The sequence below is a fragment of the Polyodon spathula genome, chromosome 12 (assembly GCF_017654505.1).
Source record: "Polyodon spathula isolate WHYD16114869_AA chromosome 12, ASM1765450v1, whole genome shotgun sequence".
Taxonomy (NCBI): Eukaryota; Metazoa; Chordata; class Actinopteri; order Acipenseriformes; family Polyodontidae; genus Polyodon; species Polyodon spathula.
In genome coordinates, this window is record NC_054545.1 from 8,794,121 (window position 1) to 8,814,381 (window position 20,261).

The 20,261-nt window shown below is 35.3% G+C and overlaps 1 protein-coding gene across 1 annotated transcript in view; it reads right to left on the reverse strand.

The window, feature by feature from the left end:
• LOC121324318 (TALPID3 protein-like) overlaps positions 1-20,261 on the reverse strand; it is a 158,525-nt gene that overhangs the window by 31,463 nt on the left and 106,801 nt on the right. The window contains exons 18-19 of the mRNA XM_041266041.1: positions 12,054-12,241; positions 2,837-2,920 (exon numbers count right to left, since the gene is read on the reverse strand). Coding sequence (XP_041121975.1) covers positions 2,837-2,920; positions 12,054-12,241 — 272 coding nt within the window. The remainder of the gene's footprint in view (positions 1-2,836; positions 2,921-12,053; positions 12,242-20,261) is intronic.

The following is a 20,261-nucleotide window of genomic DNA, read 5'->3' on the forward strand; positions in this document are numbered from 1 at the left end:
ATTTCTGTAGGCTGTTCTTCCAGGCAAGAAAGTGGGGGTTCTGGTGCCAAAATTGGGGCTGTGTTTGATGGTATTTTTTTCATAAATATAGGGCTGTAAGAGCCAAAAGTGAGATTCTTTTTTTTTTTTTTTTTAACAGGGAGTTTTAAGTGTTTTCATCTGGTTGAGAAATATAAGTATAGCCCTGTATCCCAAGCAGTTTATTATTACCTGACCAGAAACATGGTGTGCTGGTGAATTAAGTACTGTAACATATTTTTTATTGGGCTCCTGTGGAAAAATAGCCCCAACACCAAAGGGAAGAATTCAAACAATTCTTAAGAACACAAACAAATTACATAATTACATTACATTGCTTTCTATTACACTTTACGAAGGACGCTGCTGCCTTACACTCTATTTAAATTAGGGATTTCCAGCACAATTAAAGTGTGTACGGTGTTCTTAATTACCAATCAAATGATTGCATTAGGCTACTCTAAAGCACTCAACATATTAAACTGCTATCTCATGTACATAAACAATGTAGATAAAATGATTAAGAAATGCATTCAGAATAGCATAATTTTATGCAAATATTGTACACAAAAAAAATAAATAAATACAAATAATAATAAACAGGGGTTGGACAAAAAAAAAAATTACATTCCCTCATATGCAGCATACACTTGTGTAAATTGGTTTGTTTGTTGAATGGAATCCGTTATTTATTCAGTATTATAAAATGCGATGGACAAACTGAACACTCTATTTGCCAAACCAGGCAAAGAATCCCAACATGAGCACACTGGTTGGGTCACATAATCTCATTCTAGACTGAACAAATTATTTCACTCTGCAGTTTCTGCTGATGATGTCTACCCCCAACTTCCTTACAGGAATACGAGATGTATCCCTCCAGAACAATATACAGACCCTGCTGACTAGTCATATTGAATCACTGATGCCCTGGCTGCAGTCATGAAGATACAGCAATGGAGACTATATCTACAGAACAGGTAAAACACAGACAGCAATGTGAGATTCTGTACACCTCTCTAATGTCCGCATTACCTGAGACACTGACAGTACAGGTGCCTTTTACAGCTCAACGTACTGAAATTATCATTTTGTGATCTGTACACCGGTGCAGCAGAAACTGGGTTGTTCACGTACAGAGTTATAACAAAGGGGGATTGAATCTGAAAGAGCTACTGTATAATAGATCATTTGACACAAAACGAAACAGTGAGATCAGTCTGCTATTTTTAAGCATCAGCACAGAAGCATCAGACGCCTGCGATAACAGGCAGGAGAAGCAGTAAAAAGCAGATAAACAAAAGCCCCAGGTAGGCAGCGATGGACACAAAGCTTTATCAGCAGATGAGAGCGCAGCCCTCATTCCAACAATGACAGGCTTTGTAAATTATGCGCCTCTGAAGACTTGACTTTTTTCAGTTTTTATTTTTAACCCAATATTGTACTTCCTCTTCCTTTAAATTTCTACATACCAATATCCCAAGCAGTTTATATTTTAACTGACGGATCAAACATGACAGGTACCCTTAATGAGTGACGCATGAAATAAGTTGTTGTGAAAAAGCAATAACGAACCGACAAGCTGTTGTTTCACTGAGCTTTGTATTTATCTGTCTATTATATTAAGGAAAAGAATGAAACATGAAACTGGTGCAAAACCTCTCAAATGTACTTTTGTTGAGATGTTAGTGGCATTTCAGTACATCTTTTTGAATTATTTGTTTGCCAGCAATTCAGTTCTATTGTATTCGATTTTATTGTATGTCTCCATTTCCAACAATGTAACTGCTAAAAAGGAACTGGGCCAAATATATAAGCGTGTCGACTAATAATGAAATATATAAAAGATGTCTTTAGGCCACTCAAAACTTGAACACTAGAATGTGTTTTAGAATGTACTTTGGTACTGTATTAGAATGTGTTTTAGAATGTACTTTGGTACTGTATTAGAAAGTGTTTTAGAATGTACTTTGGTACTGTATTAGAATGTATTTTAGAATGTACTTTGGTACTGTATTAGAAAGTGTTTTAGAATGTACTTTGGTACTGTATTAGAATGTGTTTTAGAATGTACTTTGGTACTGTATTAGAAAGTGTTTTAGAATGTACTTTGGTACTGTATTAGAATGTATTTTAGAATGTACTTTGGTACTGTATTAGAATGTGTTTATCAAAATTGTTACATGATCTCTTTCTCAAAAGCACTGTTTTATCAGTGTCTTCAGAGGTTTTTTTGTACTTTCTTACCAAAAGAGGGCAGTGTGTAACAATCTCTTTCCTTAACCACTTTAGGTTGGAAAAGGAAAAAGAGAGAGCCTATTACAGAGAACAAATTAATAATGCATTCACATACTGCTAGTTACATGACTTGAATTGTGGTTACATAAAACAGTAATAATTGCAGTAACATTTACATATTATTTCATGGTGCACTTGCATGAAAATGTAATTAGCAAGACTATATACATTCTTTCTCTGTAGCTAATACACAATTTGTGTAAGTGTGATAACATGTGAAGATTCTGGATGACATCATAAAGCACAAAAGAGAAACCTCAAGTGCTTATATCAATATTATTATTATTATTATTATTATTATTATTATTATTATTATTTAAGGTATTCTCTTCTACAAAAGGAAAGTCCTTTCTTTACTTTTAGCTCTTGAATCTGGGTAAGTTATATAGATTATAAATCTTTAGTTCTGTAAATAAGAAAACCCAAAAGGAGACGTAACTCAGACAACTAGTTACAGAATGTTTTCTAGCTCCTTGGAGGAGCTTAATGTAAGCAGGATACATTAGAAATGAGCAGTTACCTGTGTTATGTCATTGACTGCTATAAAATCTGTACCAGGGAACCCAGCAATGTCTTCCACCTCAGTATGGGCTTGTTCTGGAGTCTTAAAAAAAATAAAAAATAAAAAAATAAGCATAAGAACTAGCATGCTTTAAATGTTAAAAGGTAGGGCACATTAGAGTTGAAGTCTATTTTTCACAATCCACTATTTCTGTCAGTAGGCAATAGGTATCAAAGACCACCACTGTACATCACAATGGTAGTTACCTAATAATATCCAGTGCTATCTTACAAATATATATATATATATATATAAGGAAAAAGGATAACAGCCAAGCGTAGCCAAACCCATCTGTGAAAGGTGAGGATTTAGGATCGGTCTCAAAAAAAGGCTGAATCTTACATTTTAACAGTGAAAGTGAAAGGAATAGAATTCATGTTGGTATTCAAACTACCAGTATATTACTAATGTAATCCTTTTCTTGCATACAACTTTAACAAATTACTCTTCATTTTAGTCACCTTCTACCTCTGAATATAATTGAATTCTGCATGACTCAGTATGTTTCCATGGCAACACATCCTACTTCCTTGTCTGGGGGACCTCGTTGAAAAAAATTAATTTTTTTGTAAACTTGTATTTACAGTAGCAAGACATTATTGTGTTATTACATGGGTTGCTATCTTATTGTTTGCTGGGAGAGGGTGTTATCAACAATATGAGCACATTAAGATTCAGCCTGCAAGCTGCTGCCATCATACTAAACAGGAAATAAATAGCAGGTACCTGCACAGCTTGTGTTTTTTGATGGGCCATGCCAGTGATATCCTCTCAGCATCATACGTCCTCTGGCTAAGCTTATAATACACATATTGTACCGCTACACAAGCATAGATACAGTTCATTTGACAAATATACATTTAAAGAAATCTCATGTTAACTTTTCTCTGATCTCCACATACATTTTAAAGCAGACCCTTCTAGTCTCCTAACGCTACTTTGTTTCTAATTACCCAGACATTTTCCAGCGGAGGCGCGTTGTCTGCTAAAGATGCCTGCTCGGAGTAAAGGAAACCTGTCTGGAACTCTTCTCAGGGTTTTTATTTTCTACACACAAGACTAATGGGCTGCAGATGGGGAGACCACCATAGGGATATTTTGAGTTCAGCCAAAACAGAGGCAAAACATATTTTTTACTCTGCATTAAACGTTAATAGAGGGAGTGAATGCTCTTACTGCAGTAAAAAAAAAAAAAAAAGTCAAACCTCAACACTGTGGGTCTGATAACATCAGCTTCTAGTTGTGTTCAGCCTTTCATAACAGCTTAATTTTAAGTAGATGGACTTTATTATGTCTGCAAAGACTGCAGATCTATTAAGCAGTAAGACAACGCAGCATGCTATTTGATGATGGCATTACCACATAGCTAAAAGCAACTGACCTGCCTTCATTTTCATCTATAGTGCCAAAGGCACAATTCTGTTTAACAATTAAGTTTTTAATCTTTACTTAATTTAAAACATTGTATTTTAATAATATGCAATACACCAATTTCAAACAGTATTAAATTGAAAGCAATATAATGATTTTTATTAAGGAGTGTATTTACTCTGGCCATGCAGTGATAACCTAGTTTAATCTTGCAGAAACATTTCTGGGGGTGGGAAAGGACTGATAAAATGCTCATTCTGAACAATTACTGCTGTTCTTTAGAAATGTAATTATCTACATATTCCAGCTATTTATTTTTCAACTTCATTCCACCTCACAGTAATCGGCTAAAGCCCCTTGGGTACCAAGGCTCAAGAAAATAATCAATCTTCCAATATGAGCATGCAGCAGGGGGACTTTTCTCTGTGGACTTGGTGAATATTGTCAAGGTCTATTTGGAAACTGTTCTTTAGGTTTTACACAACATACAAAGCTGGGTCAATTGTCTGGTAAGCATAGCATAGTCATTACAAATAAAAGCTTTTGTTCAAGTTCACGTTTCCGTTAGCTTATAAAAACACATATCCGACGAACCAGAACCAGAGAGAAATGACCCAAAGTGCATTGGAGTGAAATGTATTGGATGAAGTAATACAAACTAGATTTAGAAATGCTAAAATAAACTATTCTTAGCTTTACATTAAGAACTGCATTCACAATACATGTTAATTTACGTAGGATATGTTTTGATAGCTATTAGATGTGATTAATATATCAGTATGTTACTAGAGGTAGTTTTTCAGCTCTGATAGAGCCAGGGAGATTTAAATCATATAATTCCTTACTGTATGTGTTATTTATTCTTTTGTATTACTGTTAATTCAGAATCCAGACAGACTTTACAATCTGTGCTATTTCACACAATACAAGCGGCACAACACCCTCTTCTCCTTCAAAAATACATCTTGAAGAGATAATTATACTGGCACAAAAAGCCCATATCTACAGCAGTGCTCTACAAAACGAAAAGCAATTCTCCCAAACACTAATTATCATTTCTATTATTTTGCCAAAGGTACCTAACTAAAGCCTTCTTTAAAGTACCGAAACTTTATAATAATGTGCTCTACACAATACGACAACAATCAGGCTCTTCTGGAGGGGTACTGCTTGTGTTAGTCTAGTTTTGATCTCAGACATCCTTTACTGGCTTGCACAGCTATCCCTGGGTATGCCAAGACTTGGAGAGGCTGTTTCAGGTGGGCTGGGCGCTAATCCCTGGCACTCTGAAATTTCAAAGGCTTTGGATGCCCGAGAAGGCTAGGGAAAAATGAACCAGTGAAAAGCCTGCAGTGATGAATTTGAACTACATTCAAATGGTCTACCCAAAAAAAGGAAAGCGATAGAAAGAGTTGAAAGACTAAGATTAAGAATCTGTGTGCGAAAGTGGAAAAGGCACATCAAAAAAGACCATTTCCATTACCTGCTACTTAAAAGAAACCATAGTGTAGCTACTTGAAGCTTTTGCAATTGATGTGACAAAGACAATCTATATATATATATATATATATATATATATATATATATATATATATATATATATATACACACACACACACACACACACACACACACACACACACACACACACACACACACACACTGTGCTATATGGTAAAACTAACTATTAATTTTTTTATTAAAAAAACACATTGATAGCATCAATACAAACAATGTAGTCAAAGCAACTACAGTGAACGTTAGCTTGGTATTTTGATTTGTTTCCTCATCATTGCCACCCACCTGCACTGTTTCAAGGTGCTAACTGTTGTGAGTCATCTTTTTACCTAGAATTCCCAGCGAGAAAAAATACCAATTGAATTAATAAATAAAAAATAAAAAACACTCTCCACATTGAACATGGCAGGGAGCCGGAGAAAAATACCGCTGTTAAGGGTTTGCCATTCATTCTAGCTCCTGGTTCTGGTGTATTCGTATTTCACAAATTAAAGTATTATAGACAGGCTGTGGCTCATTTAACAGTGACACTGAAAACTAAATGCTACCAAGACACATCAGGGTGTCTGAGTTGAGCAGCACTGAAAAGAGAAAAAAGAAGTCTATTTTTCATGACACATTTTTTCAAAGGACAACATTAATAATGGTACTTAATGAGGGAAAATCAAATAATACAGCCATGTACCAAACATTGAGACAATAACTCAATAAGTACTGTTTCTCCGCTACTGTAACTTCAAAAGTCACAAGACTTCAATATGTCAGCCATATTAGGTCAGAAGTTAATTTCATAGTGAGCTTCACTTTTAGCATGAAGCATTTATAACACCCTGCAATATGAAGTCTTTGACATTGTGGCAAGGAAGATAATAATAACAATATTTTTAAAAAGTGTTATTTTTCTTTTATGACACCCATGATCAAACTAGAAAATCACATGTTTACCAATAATCAAGACAATAATAATTCAAGGCTTTAGGTCTTTATTATAAGGCAAAAATCACATCACCCCAATATGGGGTCTAAGTGAAGGGTGCCTTTAGATTTTGCCTGCAGAGATTCCACAAAATATAAAGTTGCCAGCTTAAATGGTTTATGAGACATTAGCAATAGCAAATGCAACAGTGGTGGATTGAAAAAAAAAATCATACAAGCTCCCCTAACACGGATGTTTAATGATATGACACAAGTTATCACGTGTACCCCATTTCCATTTTTCCCCCTACTGTATTGTCTATAACTTGTGGGATTTTAAAACATGTTACATTTTTCAAAATTTTCTCTACAATTCTATAGTAATGGGTGTGGATGCAATTCTAGCAGCCCCCCCCCCCCCCCCCCCCAAAAAAAAACCCCAAACAAACAAAAAACACATTTTCATAGTGCTTTTACAACTGCCACAAAACAGCAATGCAGATTTATATGTAGGCTTCTTTTTTCACTGCCTGAAATTAATTCTGAGCACGTAGCCATTCAGGGACAAAAACACATCAGTACATTAATACCCATCTTTGAAACCTGGTTAAAATGTGATTTTTCAAGGGAAAAAAATATGCTTGCCTTAGCGTCTGCAGAATTAACGTACAAATTTAGGCCAACACTGTGCTGTCAGATTAATACATTCTACATCCAGAAGGGCTGGCAGAGAGCCAGTATTTTGTTTTCTGCACAAAACTGAGTCAGCTGGTCTGGGAACAAAGCAAGAGAACCGAGGGCCAAAAGCTGCAAGTCTCTGGCTATATTATTTTCAAACCAAAAATGGAAGAAAAAAACAACAACATGTATCCATATGGTTTCTGTTAAAACTCATGTATCATTATAGAAAGAAAACAAAACTACACCACTGACAAGACTGGTGGTTTAACAGATCTATGCACATTTCAAGTGCATGGTTAGCGATTCTTGACAGCACATTAGATACATTCCTGTGCAATCGTTCTCATGTGCACTGACAATGCATCCACTGCATTCTTTACTTTTACAGTACCATGTAATACTCCCTCTACTACTCTGCTGCATTCCACAGCCTTACCTTTGTAGAGATAACAAAAACACTGTCACTCGCTTTTAACACATTTTCGGTGCGTCTGCAGTTTATGGGGTTTTTTTGTACAAATGCGAATATGAGGGACAGCGGTGGGAGACAGATTTAATTCTTAAATGTTTGATAAATCCGTGGATAAAAGCCTATCGGTAATCAAATGTAGGGAGATCATACTTATGAACTGCCAAGTACAAATCTGCTACTGAGCTGTGCAATCATCAAGTTAATTCAAGGTTAAACCTTTACATAGTTCTGCTAGAAAACTAATTTTAAAACAACATACCATGCTTGAAACAGTAAGTATGAACTCTCTTGCTTGCTATTGGATATGATACAATGAGATTATGCTTTTTTTTGCTTGCATCTTCTATTAGTATTATTTTGCCATTTTCTTTTAATAACTTTGATACAAATGCATACCAGTGTTAATGGTGCAGGTATGGATCTTATTTACTGATGGTTCCAATACAAGAATATGTCCCTATGATTAGTTATTTTCATTGGACAACGTTGTGAGATGCAATCTGGAGGTTCCAGTCCACATTTCAGATGACAGGATTTGACATCTCAAAACCGCCATTACAACTGCACCTCCAGCGAGATCATTTGTCAGAAGTGTCACACAAACCAAAGACTAGATCAGATGAATGGGTTTGGAGACCAAGCTCTCATTCCTCTGCTGCTCAGAAAAAAAAAAAAAAAGAAAACTGGGCGTTCATCTGAGGTTTTTTTTTGTGGTTTTTTTTGTGTTTTTTTTAATTCTCATTTAATAGCAAACAAACTTTACAAGTTCTCACTGTAGCTTGTTTGGATTTCTCCTCACATCATTTCTACTCATCAAAAATAAGATTCAAGGGAAAGGGGAATCACAAAATCCATGAGAAATAATTGTACTAAATACTATCACACCCTTTAGAAGGAAACACTGACTATTTTTTTTTAAAAAACAAGCATAGTGCATGCGTGGTTTGCTGGGAAAAATACATTTATCAAATAAAGCCATCAGGTTTCTTTGCTGTTCTTTTTTTTTCCTTCTGTAGTTTTGGACATGAACAGCAAAGGTTATTACAGTTGTCAAAACGTAGAACAGTTACAGACAGGCACAGCAGCTCCCTGGAACTGAATAAGAAAGTGATCGATTATGTGCTTATTTCATGCTGTTGCAATTCTAAAGCCACCATACATTTGATCAGACACTTGGTTAAAAACGGATCTCATAGTGGCTGGTTATGTGACGATCACTATGCTCTAAGCAGATTTCTGTGATTCAAGGTCTCACATTAACAGTCTTGATCTGCAAATGAAAAACATTTTAAGACCATAAACTCAGTAATATCATTGAATGTTGCCAAATGATGTGAACGGAGATTTAGCACGACATTTTAAATGTAGATAAGTCTAGTGTTTAATGGACTTCAACATTGTAATACTTCTATCAATGTCATGCCCAAGAAAACAGGAGGAAAGTATGTCTGTGCATGCATGATCATCAGCTCCATCACAGCTAGATCTCCGACGTCTGATTCAACCAGATCCATTTTCCATTCCTTTTTTTAAAACCATGAGCACTGAGCCAAGATTCCATAGACAAGCTATGAGTTTTATAAGGTATTAGCATATCCACAAAAACTTTGTAAATGGCTACATTACTTAAAAAAAGATGACAGGAAGTACTGAAATAATGTAATTTAAATGCTATGTTTGTAGTGGTTTGTACTGGAGGTTATTTAGCAACCAGCTATTCCACAGAAAGATTTACAAAACACCACGCAGAAAAGAAAGTTTCGCAAAAAATCAGACAGAGCTGTTTACACTGGGGTTTTTCCTTCCTTTCTTTCTTTTTTTTTTTAAAAATACAGTATACATTTTAAAATAGTTTTCTTTTAGACAGCAATACAGAAATACAGGGATCTCAGCACTAATAGAAATCAAAATAAAAAGCATGGCTTTTTAAAAATACAAGTAACAGCTTTTAATAAATGCAGACAATATCACAAGCTGAAAGCGTATGCATGCTCAGCCATCTGCAAGGATGAAATGATATAACAACAACAAAAATCAATATCGTCTCTTACAGAGCTTGGAGCAATTTAATTGCACATGCTGTAGCTTTAATTATAAAAATGGGTCTAATGTTTTTTTTTTTTTTTTTTTATTTTTGCTAAAACCTAGGATGCAAATAAATAAATAAATAAACTAATAAATCCCAGATGACCCTGTGACAAATATGGATTTCAATTCAATTAGGACTGTAGTTATTACCCAGGACCATGGGGTGGTTGGCTACGAAAGGTACTTTATAAATGTAATTTTAGTTTTGTTATTGTTGTAAATCTTACTTTGATCTCATGTATGTTAGATTACTAGGAAAATTCCCTCAGCAAAAAAAGTAATATAGTTCGCTGACAAAATAATTTTATGATTCATTTCTTTCTCACTCTGCCAGTATGAAAGCTGCAATAATTTAGTCATCCATCAAAAAAGCTGACAGGTTAAATAAGAAAAAACAAACAAAGAAACAAACAATACACATTTGTAGTGCTTTCATTTGCTTCATAAACCACTGAAATCATATATTGTAATCATCCACAGGAACAAGCACTGCAGTTAAGCTATGAAATAATATCCCAGTAATAAAATAATACACGATTTCTTAGAGGGATAACATCTTTTTTTTAATACAAGGTTTATTCTGTGTTATAAGAATACGGACATGAAGTAAATCAAGGTAGAGTAACACAATTTGGCATTAGACATCTGCTGGATCTTGGCCTAGCTTAACTAGAAATAACTGAATCTGATCCTGTACTGCAATATTATCCTCCATCTTCAAAAGAACAGATCGCTGACAATTTCAATGAATTAGTTCATTTCACACTGGCTTTATCAAAGTGGACTCCACATCAGACTTGGCTAGGAATGTTAGCTGATCTATTTAATAGATAGACGAGAAGCGTCTCAATGTTTGTTATTCTCTGTCGCAGAACCATTCTATGTAAAACCTGGCTTTGAAAGTGTTAACACAGAAATTATGTCTAACCTTACTTCAGGTTGCTTAGCAACCAGTTGTGCCAGATAATACTTCAAAGGATCCGTGCTGAAGCACTTCAGCCACGCAGAAAGGATTTTCTAGGGTACCATAGTGACTGCCCATGATTGGATTACATTATTTTCAGATTCTGGCTGTGGAATTCAAAATGTGGACATTTCTACAGTATAAAGTGAACCATTTAATCATTCATATTATTTTCAGAACATTTTCACCAGATACTTAGACAACACTGCACTGAATACCTTCAATTGGATTCATGATTAAGTACAAGCTGGTCTCACATTGGCCACCAATTTACTTCCAAAAAGCACATTCTGATGTGCACACCAGAGAACAAAACAATCATCAATTCTTTAGCAGTTTCTAAGAATTGAAAACTTGATCATGATCAAAAACTTGATCATGCAGCAAAAAAAACAAAAAAAAACCAAACAATACTATACACACACACACACACACACACACACACACACACACACACACACACACACACACACACAATACAGTTATAGTCCACCTAACAATTGTACATGGAAGTCAGGTATCCATAAGGTATTCTACCTGGGACAAATTTTAATGTTGGTCTCACAACGAACCAGTTTGTATGTTAAGTACAAATTATTATAACTTGTCACGAAACAAATAGGGAGTTTTTACAGTACTTATCTTCCCTATTGTATTCGTAGAAACAAAAATTGACCTAAGTATACACAGGTTCGTGCAATCATAAATCCCAAGGATTTTATAGTTTCTAAAATATCACAATAAATGAGTATACCACGAAAATGGACTTAGTTGACACAGCATCAGGTCCCAGTCCTCCTCACTTACCACGACCCGAGGTGAGTTAGTGAACTCTACGACATGAATCTAGATGTAAAGCATCGTTGAATAATCCATAATAAATAATAATAATAATAATAATAATAATATAATAATAATAATAATACATATAAAGACAAATTAGAACAACCTATAGTGTGCTTTTACCACACTTTGTAATGAACAACTGAAGAAGATGAGAAAATAATTCAACCAACATATCTATTTGCTGACAAACATGACCCATTAGTGCTCATTATGAGCGCTCCATACTGAGCTCCACCCACTTTACACTGCTTTAGGATGCATACAGAGAAAAAGTTGCCATAAAGACTCATTAGCAAACAGTTGATAGATGCATATTTTACCTGCACAGACAACTTGGGTGGGTCTTTTTGTTCTGACCTCATTTCTATCACAGCAACGGTGGGTTTCTTCACTTGTGTCTTCTGCTTAGAGGGAGATGGGGGGATTGAGGTAGTTACTGTGACAGGATGCTGGCTAGTGATAATCACACCTCTAGGTTGTGGGGCCATCCCATCCATTCTTGGCTCACCTAATGGAAAAGAGAATGGATGGGTAGATAGCAACAGATTAGGTACTTCCCAAATGTTAATGAAAGTCTTTTAAGGGACTGTTCCCAATCTAATTAATAGGGTGTTCTCAGAACTGAGAAGCTTCAGTTGATCATGACTACTTTACAGAGTAGAAAACAAGGCCCATTTTGAGGTGAAATATGAAAGTCCTTAATCCAACCAAATTCTTTGAGACATCATTCAGTGCATTTACATGAGCATAAGAATTCCGATATTTTTTCGGAAAACTAATTCCGATATCAAAAGTCATGTAAACACAGTTTTGGGAAAATGTATTGGAATATTCCGAAAGTCAGTTTTCGGAGAACAGCACCTAGAAATTTCCGAATAAATTCCGAAAACTAACAAAATGTATATGATGTAAACACACTTTTCGGGAAAAAAATCGTATTGAAATAACATACTGCGCATGTACACACTTTGACCCTTTTCTCCTGCATGTGGTTTTAGAAAACATAGAAAATAATAATAATCTGCAGTCAGTCTGCATGCATCTATTTGCCTAGTTAGGGATAAAGTAATACATTTGTTAAAGTCCGTATATATTTGTTAATAGCCCATAGTGAAGCAGCAAATGTTTTCAAGCTTTAAAATGATGTGAGAATTTTAAATAATATCTGCAAAAGAAACTGGTAATATAGAACAGGATGTGCTGTTGGAAAGGCTAACTGCACATTTTGGGGAATCTGAATAGAGGTATAGGATAGTAATCTTTGAATTTAAGACCTGACATTTCAATAAAACACTTGAGTTATTGGATTGGTCTCCATTCTATCACAGAAAAGTCCGGTCTTCAAATCGTACTTAGGCTACTACAGTACTTTGTGAAAATATCCTGTGTTTTCCGAAAACTTCAATCCACGTATACAGTTGAACTCTAAATTAGATTTTCTATTGTTAATCATGTATACACAGAAAAGTGACATTTTAAGAAAAAACGCTTTGTCATGTAAACGTACTGATTGAGTGATTGATTTATGAAGAACAAAGATTAAACTATTCATCTTTGGTAATTATAAACTTGAGACTGTAAAAAGGAAAACCTATCTGACAGTGATTCATATTGTTTCAATTTGTTGCAACATTAAAGGTATGTGACTCTCTTTCATTCAATGGCCCCAAAATCTGCAGTACATTACTGCTTGACACCTCCCCCCACATAACAAGCTTGTGGTTCCAGATGGATGATCCTGTCTTCTTCCCGGATTAGTAGACCTGGAAAGTATCCAAGCAGAATTAGGTCGGCAAGGACTGAAAAGCACTACTGCCACGGCCTTTTGGGAATATGGAGCCCTTATCCTGCTCTGCTTTTCAAAGAAATGATGGAATTTGCTGAAAGGGTACAGAAGGTCTCTCACCAATGGTACTAAACAACTCCTTCAAGTACAAGTAGTGGGGAATATCAGCATAACCCTGACATGGTGTACTATGTCATAAACAGTTATTGTTAAAGTGACACAGAACTCTACATTCCAAGCTGAAATTCACACAATGTTATACACAATTACCCTGGTGTTGATTTAGCTAACTAACATTTGTAGGAATGCTTTTTTCCCCCCACTTTAAACAATACCTTCCCCCTGAAAATGTTGCTTCAGGTCACTAGTCAAATACTAATAGTGGATGTTTTGACAGCTTGTGAGATACATTTTCTCCCCCCATTCAATTATATACACAGTAACTCTGCCCAGTCAAGATGCTACCTAATGTGGCATTTAAGGACCTTTCTGCAAAAGGAAAACTTCATTCATGCTTGCTGGAACAATGTAAGGCGAGCCAGCCCATACATTACATTAGCGGTTCCTTAGGTTTTTAACATGGTGGATCTGGCAAAGTCTGTGTATCACTGATCAGGCTGGTTGTCCACATTTTTTATATAATAATATAATTGTTTCCATTCAATTTGTTCAGTGATTTCTTCCAGCATGTTTTGAGCTGGAACCCTTTTCCAACTGTGAGGATGGAAATGATATCACACTAATGACTCTCTTCAAATACATTTACTCTCTGCAAGCGATTTAGCTCCTTTCCAAGTCATACTGTTCAAAGTTTGGCAACGCTACTATACTGTAGCCACTCCCTGTTAGAGCATGAGAGATGTTAATCCTTTATAATTGTTGCTATTGAGATGGTTCTGGCATTCAATGTTGTGTCTTTTTTTCTTTTTTTCTTTTATTGTGCTCTCCAGCTGAATTTCAATTTGTGTTTTGGTCACATTCTAGCAAATTGATTTTATAATGCAGCTCTTCATGACTGCTCCTTCCCTCAGTTCTGGCCTCAATTCTGAAGTAAGTAGGTCTGATTCGCATTACTGCTGGGAGTATACCATGCATCTTTTTTTTTCTTTTCTTATAGGTTTATCATGATGGTTAGGTGTATCTCTTTCCACATGATTTTGTAACAAACGGATATAGTTTGAGAACAAAACTAAAAGGAACTGATGAAAGTCAGCTTTAAAGAAATATCCTGCTCCCGAACATTGCAAAGTCAAAGAAGAAAATACCCATATACAGTACCATCAAATTAGACAATGATATAATTAAGAGGTTATTCCTAATGTATTTTAATTATAAAGGAAAGGGGCACATCCTGGACATAAAATCAACTTGGAACACAAAATATCTTCGCTAAAAAAGAAAAGAATATAAACCAGAGTGAAATCCAGCTGCCACCATTCACTGTTTATAAAACAAAACAAACCAAAAAAATATCTTCATCTTTATTTTGGAACTATACTTAATCATAATCAATTCTAGTTCTTGGATATTTCTGTAAGTCCAGCTATAAAGTATAAACGAAGCAGCTCTGTTTTCTTCCGGATATTTTTATGGATGTAAATCTCACTTCAGTCATCAGATATAGCCGACAGTTACTGGCCCTGGTTACCAAGTTCTGTTATTTATTTATTTATTTTATTTTTTTTACAATTGATAAGATTGGTCACATTAGTTAGGTTACATACTATAATGCCTACATGTTTTCTTCTTAAAATAATAATTTTTTCTATGATTCTTATAATATAAAAATATATAGTATTGCAGTGGCAGCTGAGTGTTAAGCACTTTTCCTGCACGTGAAAGCACCCCTAGTAACATTCAAAATCAAAGTTTTAAAGACAGGCTATGTTGTTATTTCATCTTTACATCTCCAACCCGGTTATAATCATCTTTCATCACCCAAGTGAAAAGACCTTTGAAAACAGGAGATCCTGGAGATAGCTTCTCTATTTAAACCCAGTGTTTGTGCTGGAACCTCAAATTAATCATGACATTGTTCTTTACCTTTTGGTGATGTCGGCTGATGTATAAGGTTGCTTGGCAACCAGTGATGCCACAGAAAACGTTTCAGAAACACAGCTTGAAAAAAAAGGAGTTCAGCCAAAGTTTAGGAGGATTCTCTCTACCAGTCATTGCAGGGACATTTTCTTTGTTGATTCTGTATTTTTTTCTATGAAAGTATTCCTATAAGAGCAGGGTACTTTATTTAACAATGTTATGGATTTAATGAGGCCGGCTATACATGTACTGTATAGAGCTGTTATGAATGCACACTGGTGCTAATTCTAGCATTCACTCAGTTTTGACATTTAGGTTATTCAACCAGGAAAACATCAATTAAAGGCTTCTTGTTTAAACCAGGGTCCTGGGAGACATAAAAAAAAACGTTGTTAGCAACGGGTATCAAGACCTGTTGTATGAAATAATAATAATTTAAAAAATATTTTAAAAAGAGCATCAAGGTGAGTTCAAAATGCATGAGACTTGGGAAGACCTCTTTGAAACAATATGCACATTGCAATGGTGTAATTGGGCCACAAAGAAGACAGCCTTATAACAACCCATACTGGGAGGCAGGGCTGGTGTAGCTGTTGTCTTTTCTGCTTCAGACGTTACAAATGAATGTTGCTTACTTGCAGCCATGAGCATGGTTTGTATGTAATACTGCAGTTTGTATTTTATTTAATTAGCATGTTCTTACCACAGAATGCAAACTCCATCCTAATCATCTGCTGAGCTGAATAGGCCATCATTATGAGTAAAGTAAAAACTATATACACCACGGTTATTTTTTTGTGTGTGTGTGTCTAAAATGGTTAAAAGCAGTTGTCAAATTCATTTCATGGTGGCCCTTTCTTTCCAGTAAATAACGGAACCCTAATACTTTCAAGAGAAGTATTTCAGAACATATGACAGATCTGTACACAAAACAACAACAGCTTAATTTGTATAATTCACTACTAGGAGGGTCAGCAGGAAGTAGCAGCACAAAACATAAAAAGAAACACATTAGACATTAGATAAGGATTGGAAAATCATAGTACATGTATGTGGCCTGGTATCTAGATTTTTAAATAATACCATGTGTCTGTGGGGCCCATCTGTCAGGCATAACATGAAAATGTAATTCCTTCTACAGCCAGGAGAGTCCAAGTATGGCTAACAAAGAATATGTGTATAAATAGTAACCCTAGCACTCTTTTTAATGGTTAACAGTAATAGTAAATAAATTTAAAAAAAAAAAAAAAACACACACACATTCCTGTCCGTTCTTATAAAACTGTGCCTCATGCCAAGCTATACTTTAAAACACAATACTTAGGGCTTCTGTTTCTCAGGTTTTATTAATTGCATTTTTTGGTGCTTATTTTTTAGCTATTTATGTAAATCGTTTTTTGGGGGCTTTCGTTTTTCACACTGTATGAAATTATCAGGGTTTTTTTTTCTATCAAAATATGTACAGCAGTAAATCGACACACTTAAGTTATACCTTCTTTCCTTTGCAGTCTTGCAGCACAATGAAATCCATATGGTCACAGACACATGTTTCTGGTTTTTTTTTGTGTGTAGGCACTTTTGTACATTTTGCCACAATTCTGTTTTAAATCCTCCATATCTTAACTGTAATTCTGCTTTAAATCCTGCTAACAAGCCTCCATCCTGATTGTAATCTCTTTTTGAATCTCGCAAGCGGAGTCTCCAATAGGAATGCAGGAATGTGCTGTCACTCAGTAGTTGGGAAAAGGGAAAAGTCAACGTGAATTGATTAACCATTTCCACAGTTTTTCTGGTGTTTATTGCCTATCCGCCAATTAAATTTTTTTTGTATCAGGGGTGTTTTATCGGGTTTTATCGAAAAACCAAAAATCAGAATCCCTTGTCATACTTCATATAAATTCTTACACACCCATTCACAAACATCAATATCTGCACAGCACATGTAAAGTATTAGTCACGCGTAAGACGAGATTAAAACCGGATTGTCATCAAATTGGGAAGCAGCATATTGAATGATTACAGGTCATTCAACAAAGCATGTAACGACATGCAGATAATCCCGGACAATCACCATCACCTGACCTCCGCCACCTTGCATCTAAAATTATGATTCAGTAATGTGGCCCCTTTTTAATCTGGTCTTCCTCTAAACTGTCTATGATTACATGGGGTGTCCTTGATTTCACATCTAAGGCCCATCTGCTTCCACTCATAACAGACATTTCTTAAACTGGCTTGAGGTCTTGCTAGAGACACACTAAAAGCAGATAATTTATGGCATACCACCTCATTAGTGGAACGAGCTACATCCTGACATGAAAACCAGATTTCTTTGGTAAAAACTCACTTTTTTAACATTTTACATTGCTGAGTGGTACCATATCTGGGCAATACATTATTATTATTTTTGAAAATAGAAACATAAATTAATTGTACTTGCAGTAAATGTGTCTAGCCTTACCCAGACTCTAGAGTAATGTGTTCAGTAAAGTTTCTTGAAAAGAACCGTAAAAAACTACTGTTATTGCTATTCCCCTTCCACTGAACCAGAATTTAACAGCACAGACTGAATCCTACGCTTTAGGTTAGTACTCTACAAGAAATTGCTTTTCTTTCAAACAATTTGCTATCAAAGCTCTATCGGTTGCTGTAATGACTTTTTGATGATGTTGTACTGATTATAGTCCATTTTAACTTTTTTTCCCTAAGTGTTGCCTTTCATTTGTGTCAGACAATTCATATGGATGGCTTGTGTTACATTTACAGCAGCATCTCCCTGTTCCATTATGAGGAAGGGATTGTATAAGTCTTGGAACAAAATAAAAGGGTTTATCAGCAAAATAGTCCCCCTCTCTCATCTTCTAAAATAAAAAAAATATATATAAATTCACACACAGAAGTGATGCCCTTTCCCCTTCAGAAAATGGGCTATTATGCTTATCAACAAATAGTGATGAAAACGCCACACATTTCCTATATGTTGTATGGCAGGAATAGTTACCTAGCCTGGTACTGTAATAGTACTTTTTTCTTTTCTGTATAATCTCAACATATCCCAAAATAGGTGTTATGCTTCCACAGTCACACTCAATCCAGCTCATGTAACAGCAGCATTACAAACTGAAAACATGCTCTTGGAAGAATAAGCCTCTCTTTAGTTGAATAAAACACTAGCGTAAAAATAAATTATGGTGTAAACCTCCAAAGGAAACTCACTGCAATTGTAAAACCATAAAAGACCTTTACAAGCAGCTGAATGATATTTTATATTTTGCCTTTAAATGCATTCTCTTTTACTGGGCACCAATCCATTGTGCAATCACTTATAGCACAAGTGGTCTAATGAAAATATTTGTCCTTTTTACATAGAACAGCAAGTTCATCCAAATAGTGCTATAAATAAGTTTTTGATGTACAAAATTATCTTATAATCTTCATGCTGCACAGCAATCACCCTGGAAGGCACTTTGTGGCTGACAGATGCCATTATGATCAATTTAAACAATGAAACCATATATTACAATATTTGTATTCAAACCACATCAATTTCATTGAGACATACAGCCTCACAAACTCATTAGATGAACAGATCCTACTCTGAATCTTAGTTGGCAGTCTCTCAGATCACCTAACAATCTTTGAAGATAGCAATAGTCTCTAAGCAAACCAGGCTTGACTTACTGAGTCTACTGACAGCAGAGCCTGCTTAATGACCATTCGAGATCAGTGGCTACATGTGTAGCTGATCACCCACTCGAGAAGCAACACATATTATTAAATGAAAAGAAACATGCCTAGTCCCTCGTGATTTTTTTTAAGGGGTTAACATTCTTTGTGGCACAAAGTAACTCTGCTGAAACAGTAACTGACTGACAGTATCTTTAGCTGCATGAGGTAGGCTGTCAAAACAGGTCCCATATGCATGATTAAATCAGGCCAACTTAGCTGAGACTGCAACACCTTTTTGTTACTCCTGACAACCGAAGTCAGGGAACACATTTATATTCCTCGTCTCTGTTTAACAAACGACCAAGTGCTACACTGCAGCCAGTATACACAAAGGCAAAAATCAAAGGTACTCCAATCATTTATCATTCCTTAAGGTATTGGCATATGTATTAGCAACATGATATTGGCCTGTGAGAGGATGCTTCAATTTTGCTCGAGCAGATTTTGACAAAATAAAAGACTTCATACTTAATAGATGAGCTCTCTGCTGTATCTAAAGCAGTTTATATGTTCATTCATAAGCTCCAAAACCATCTACAGTATTCAGCAAACTATAAAGTGTTTGAAGGTGCAGGTAAGACTATTCAGCATGTCTCATTTCTTTTAGAAAATAACAGATATTTACAGAGGTAAAATTCTCCTTGGAGCAAAATAAATAAATAAATAAATAATAATAAACCACTATATTTATCTGCTGTTTTTTCTCCAACAAAAATCTGAAAGTAGAGAAAGGATTCTATTTCAGAGTAATAATGATTTAAAGTGCAAACATTCACATGCATGTCCCAGAAGAACAACAATACAGCTCTTTTATGTTTTGTTTTGTTTTATTTCACTAAAAGAACATGAACAGCAGCCCTAGGAATCCAAATAAAATAAACATTTTATTAAATCTCAGTTTTTAAGGTCGACAGTAACCAGCAATAATGCAATAGTTTACATCAGGAAACTATGGTAAATAATATTTTTGAAATGT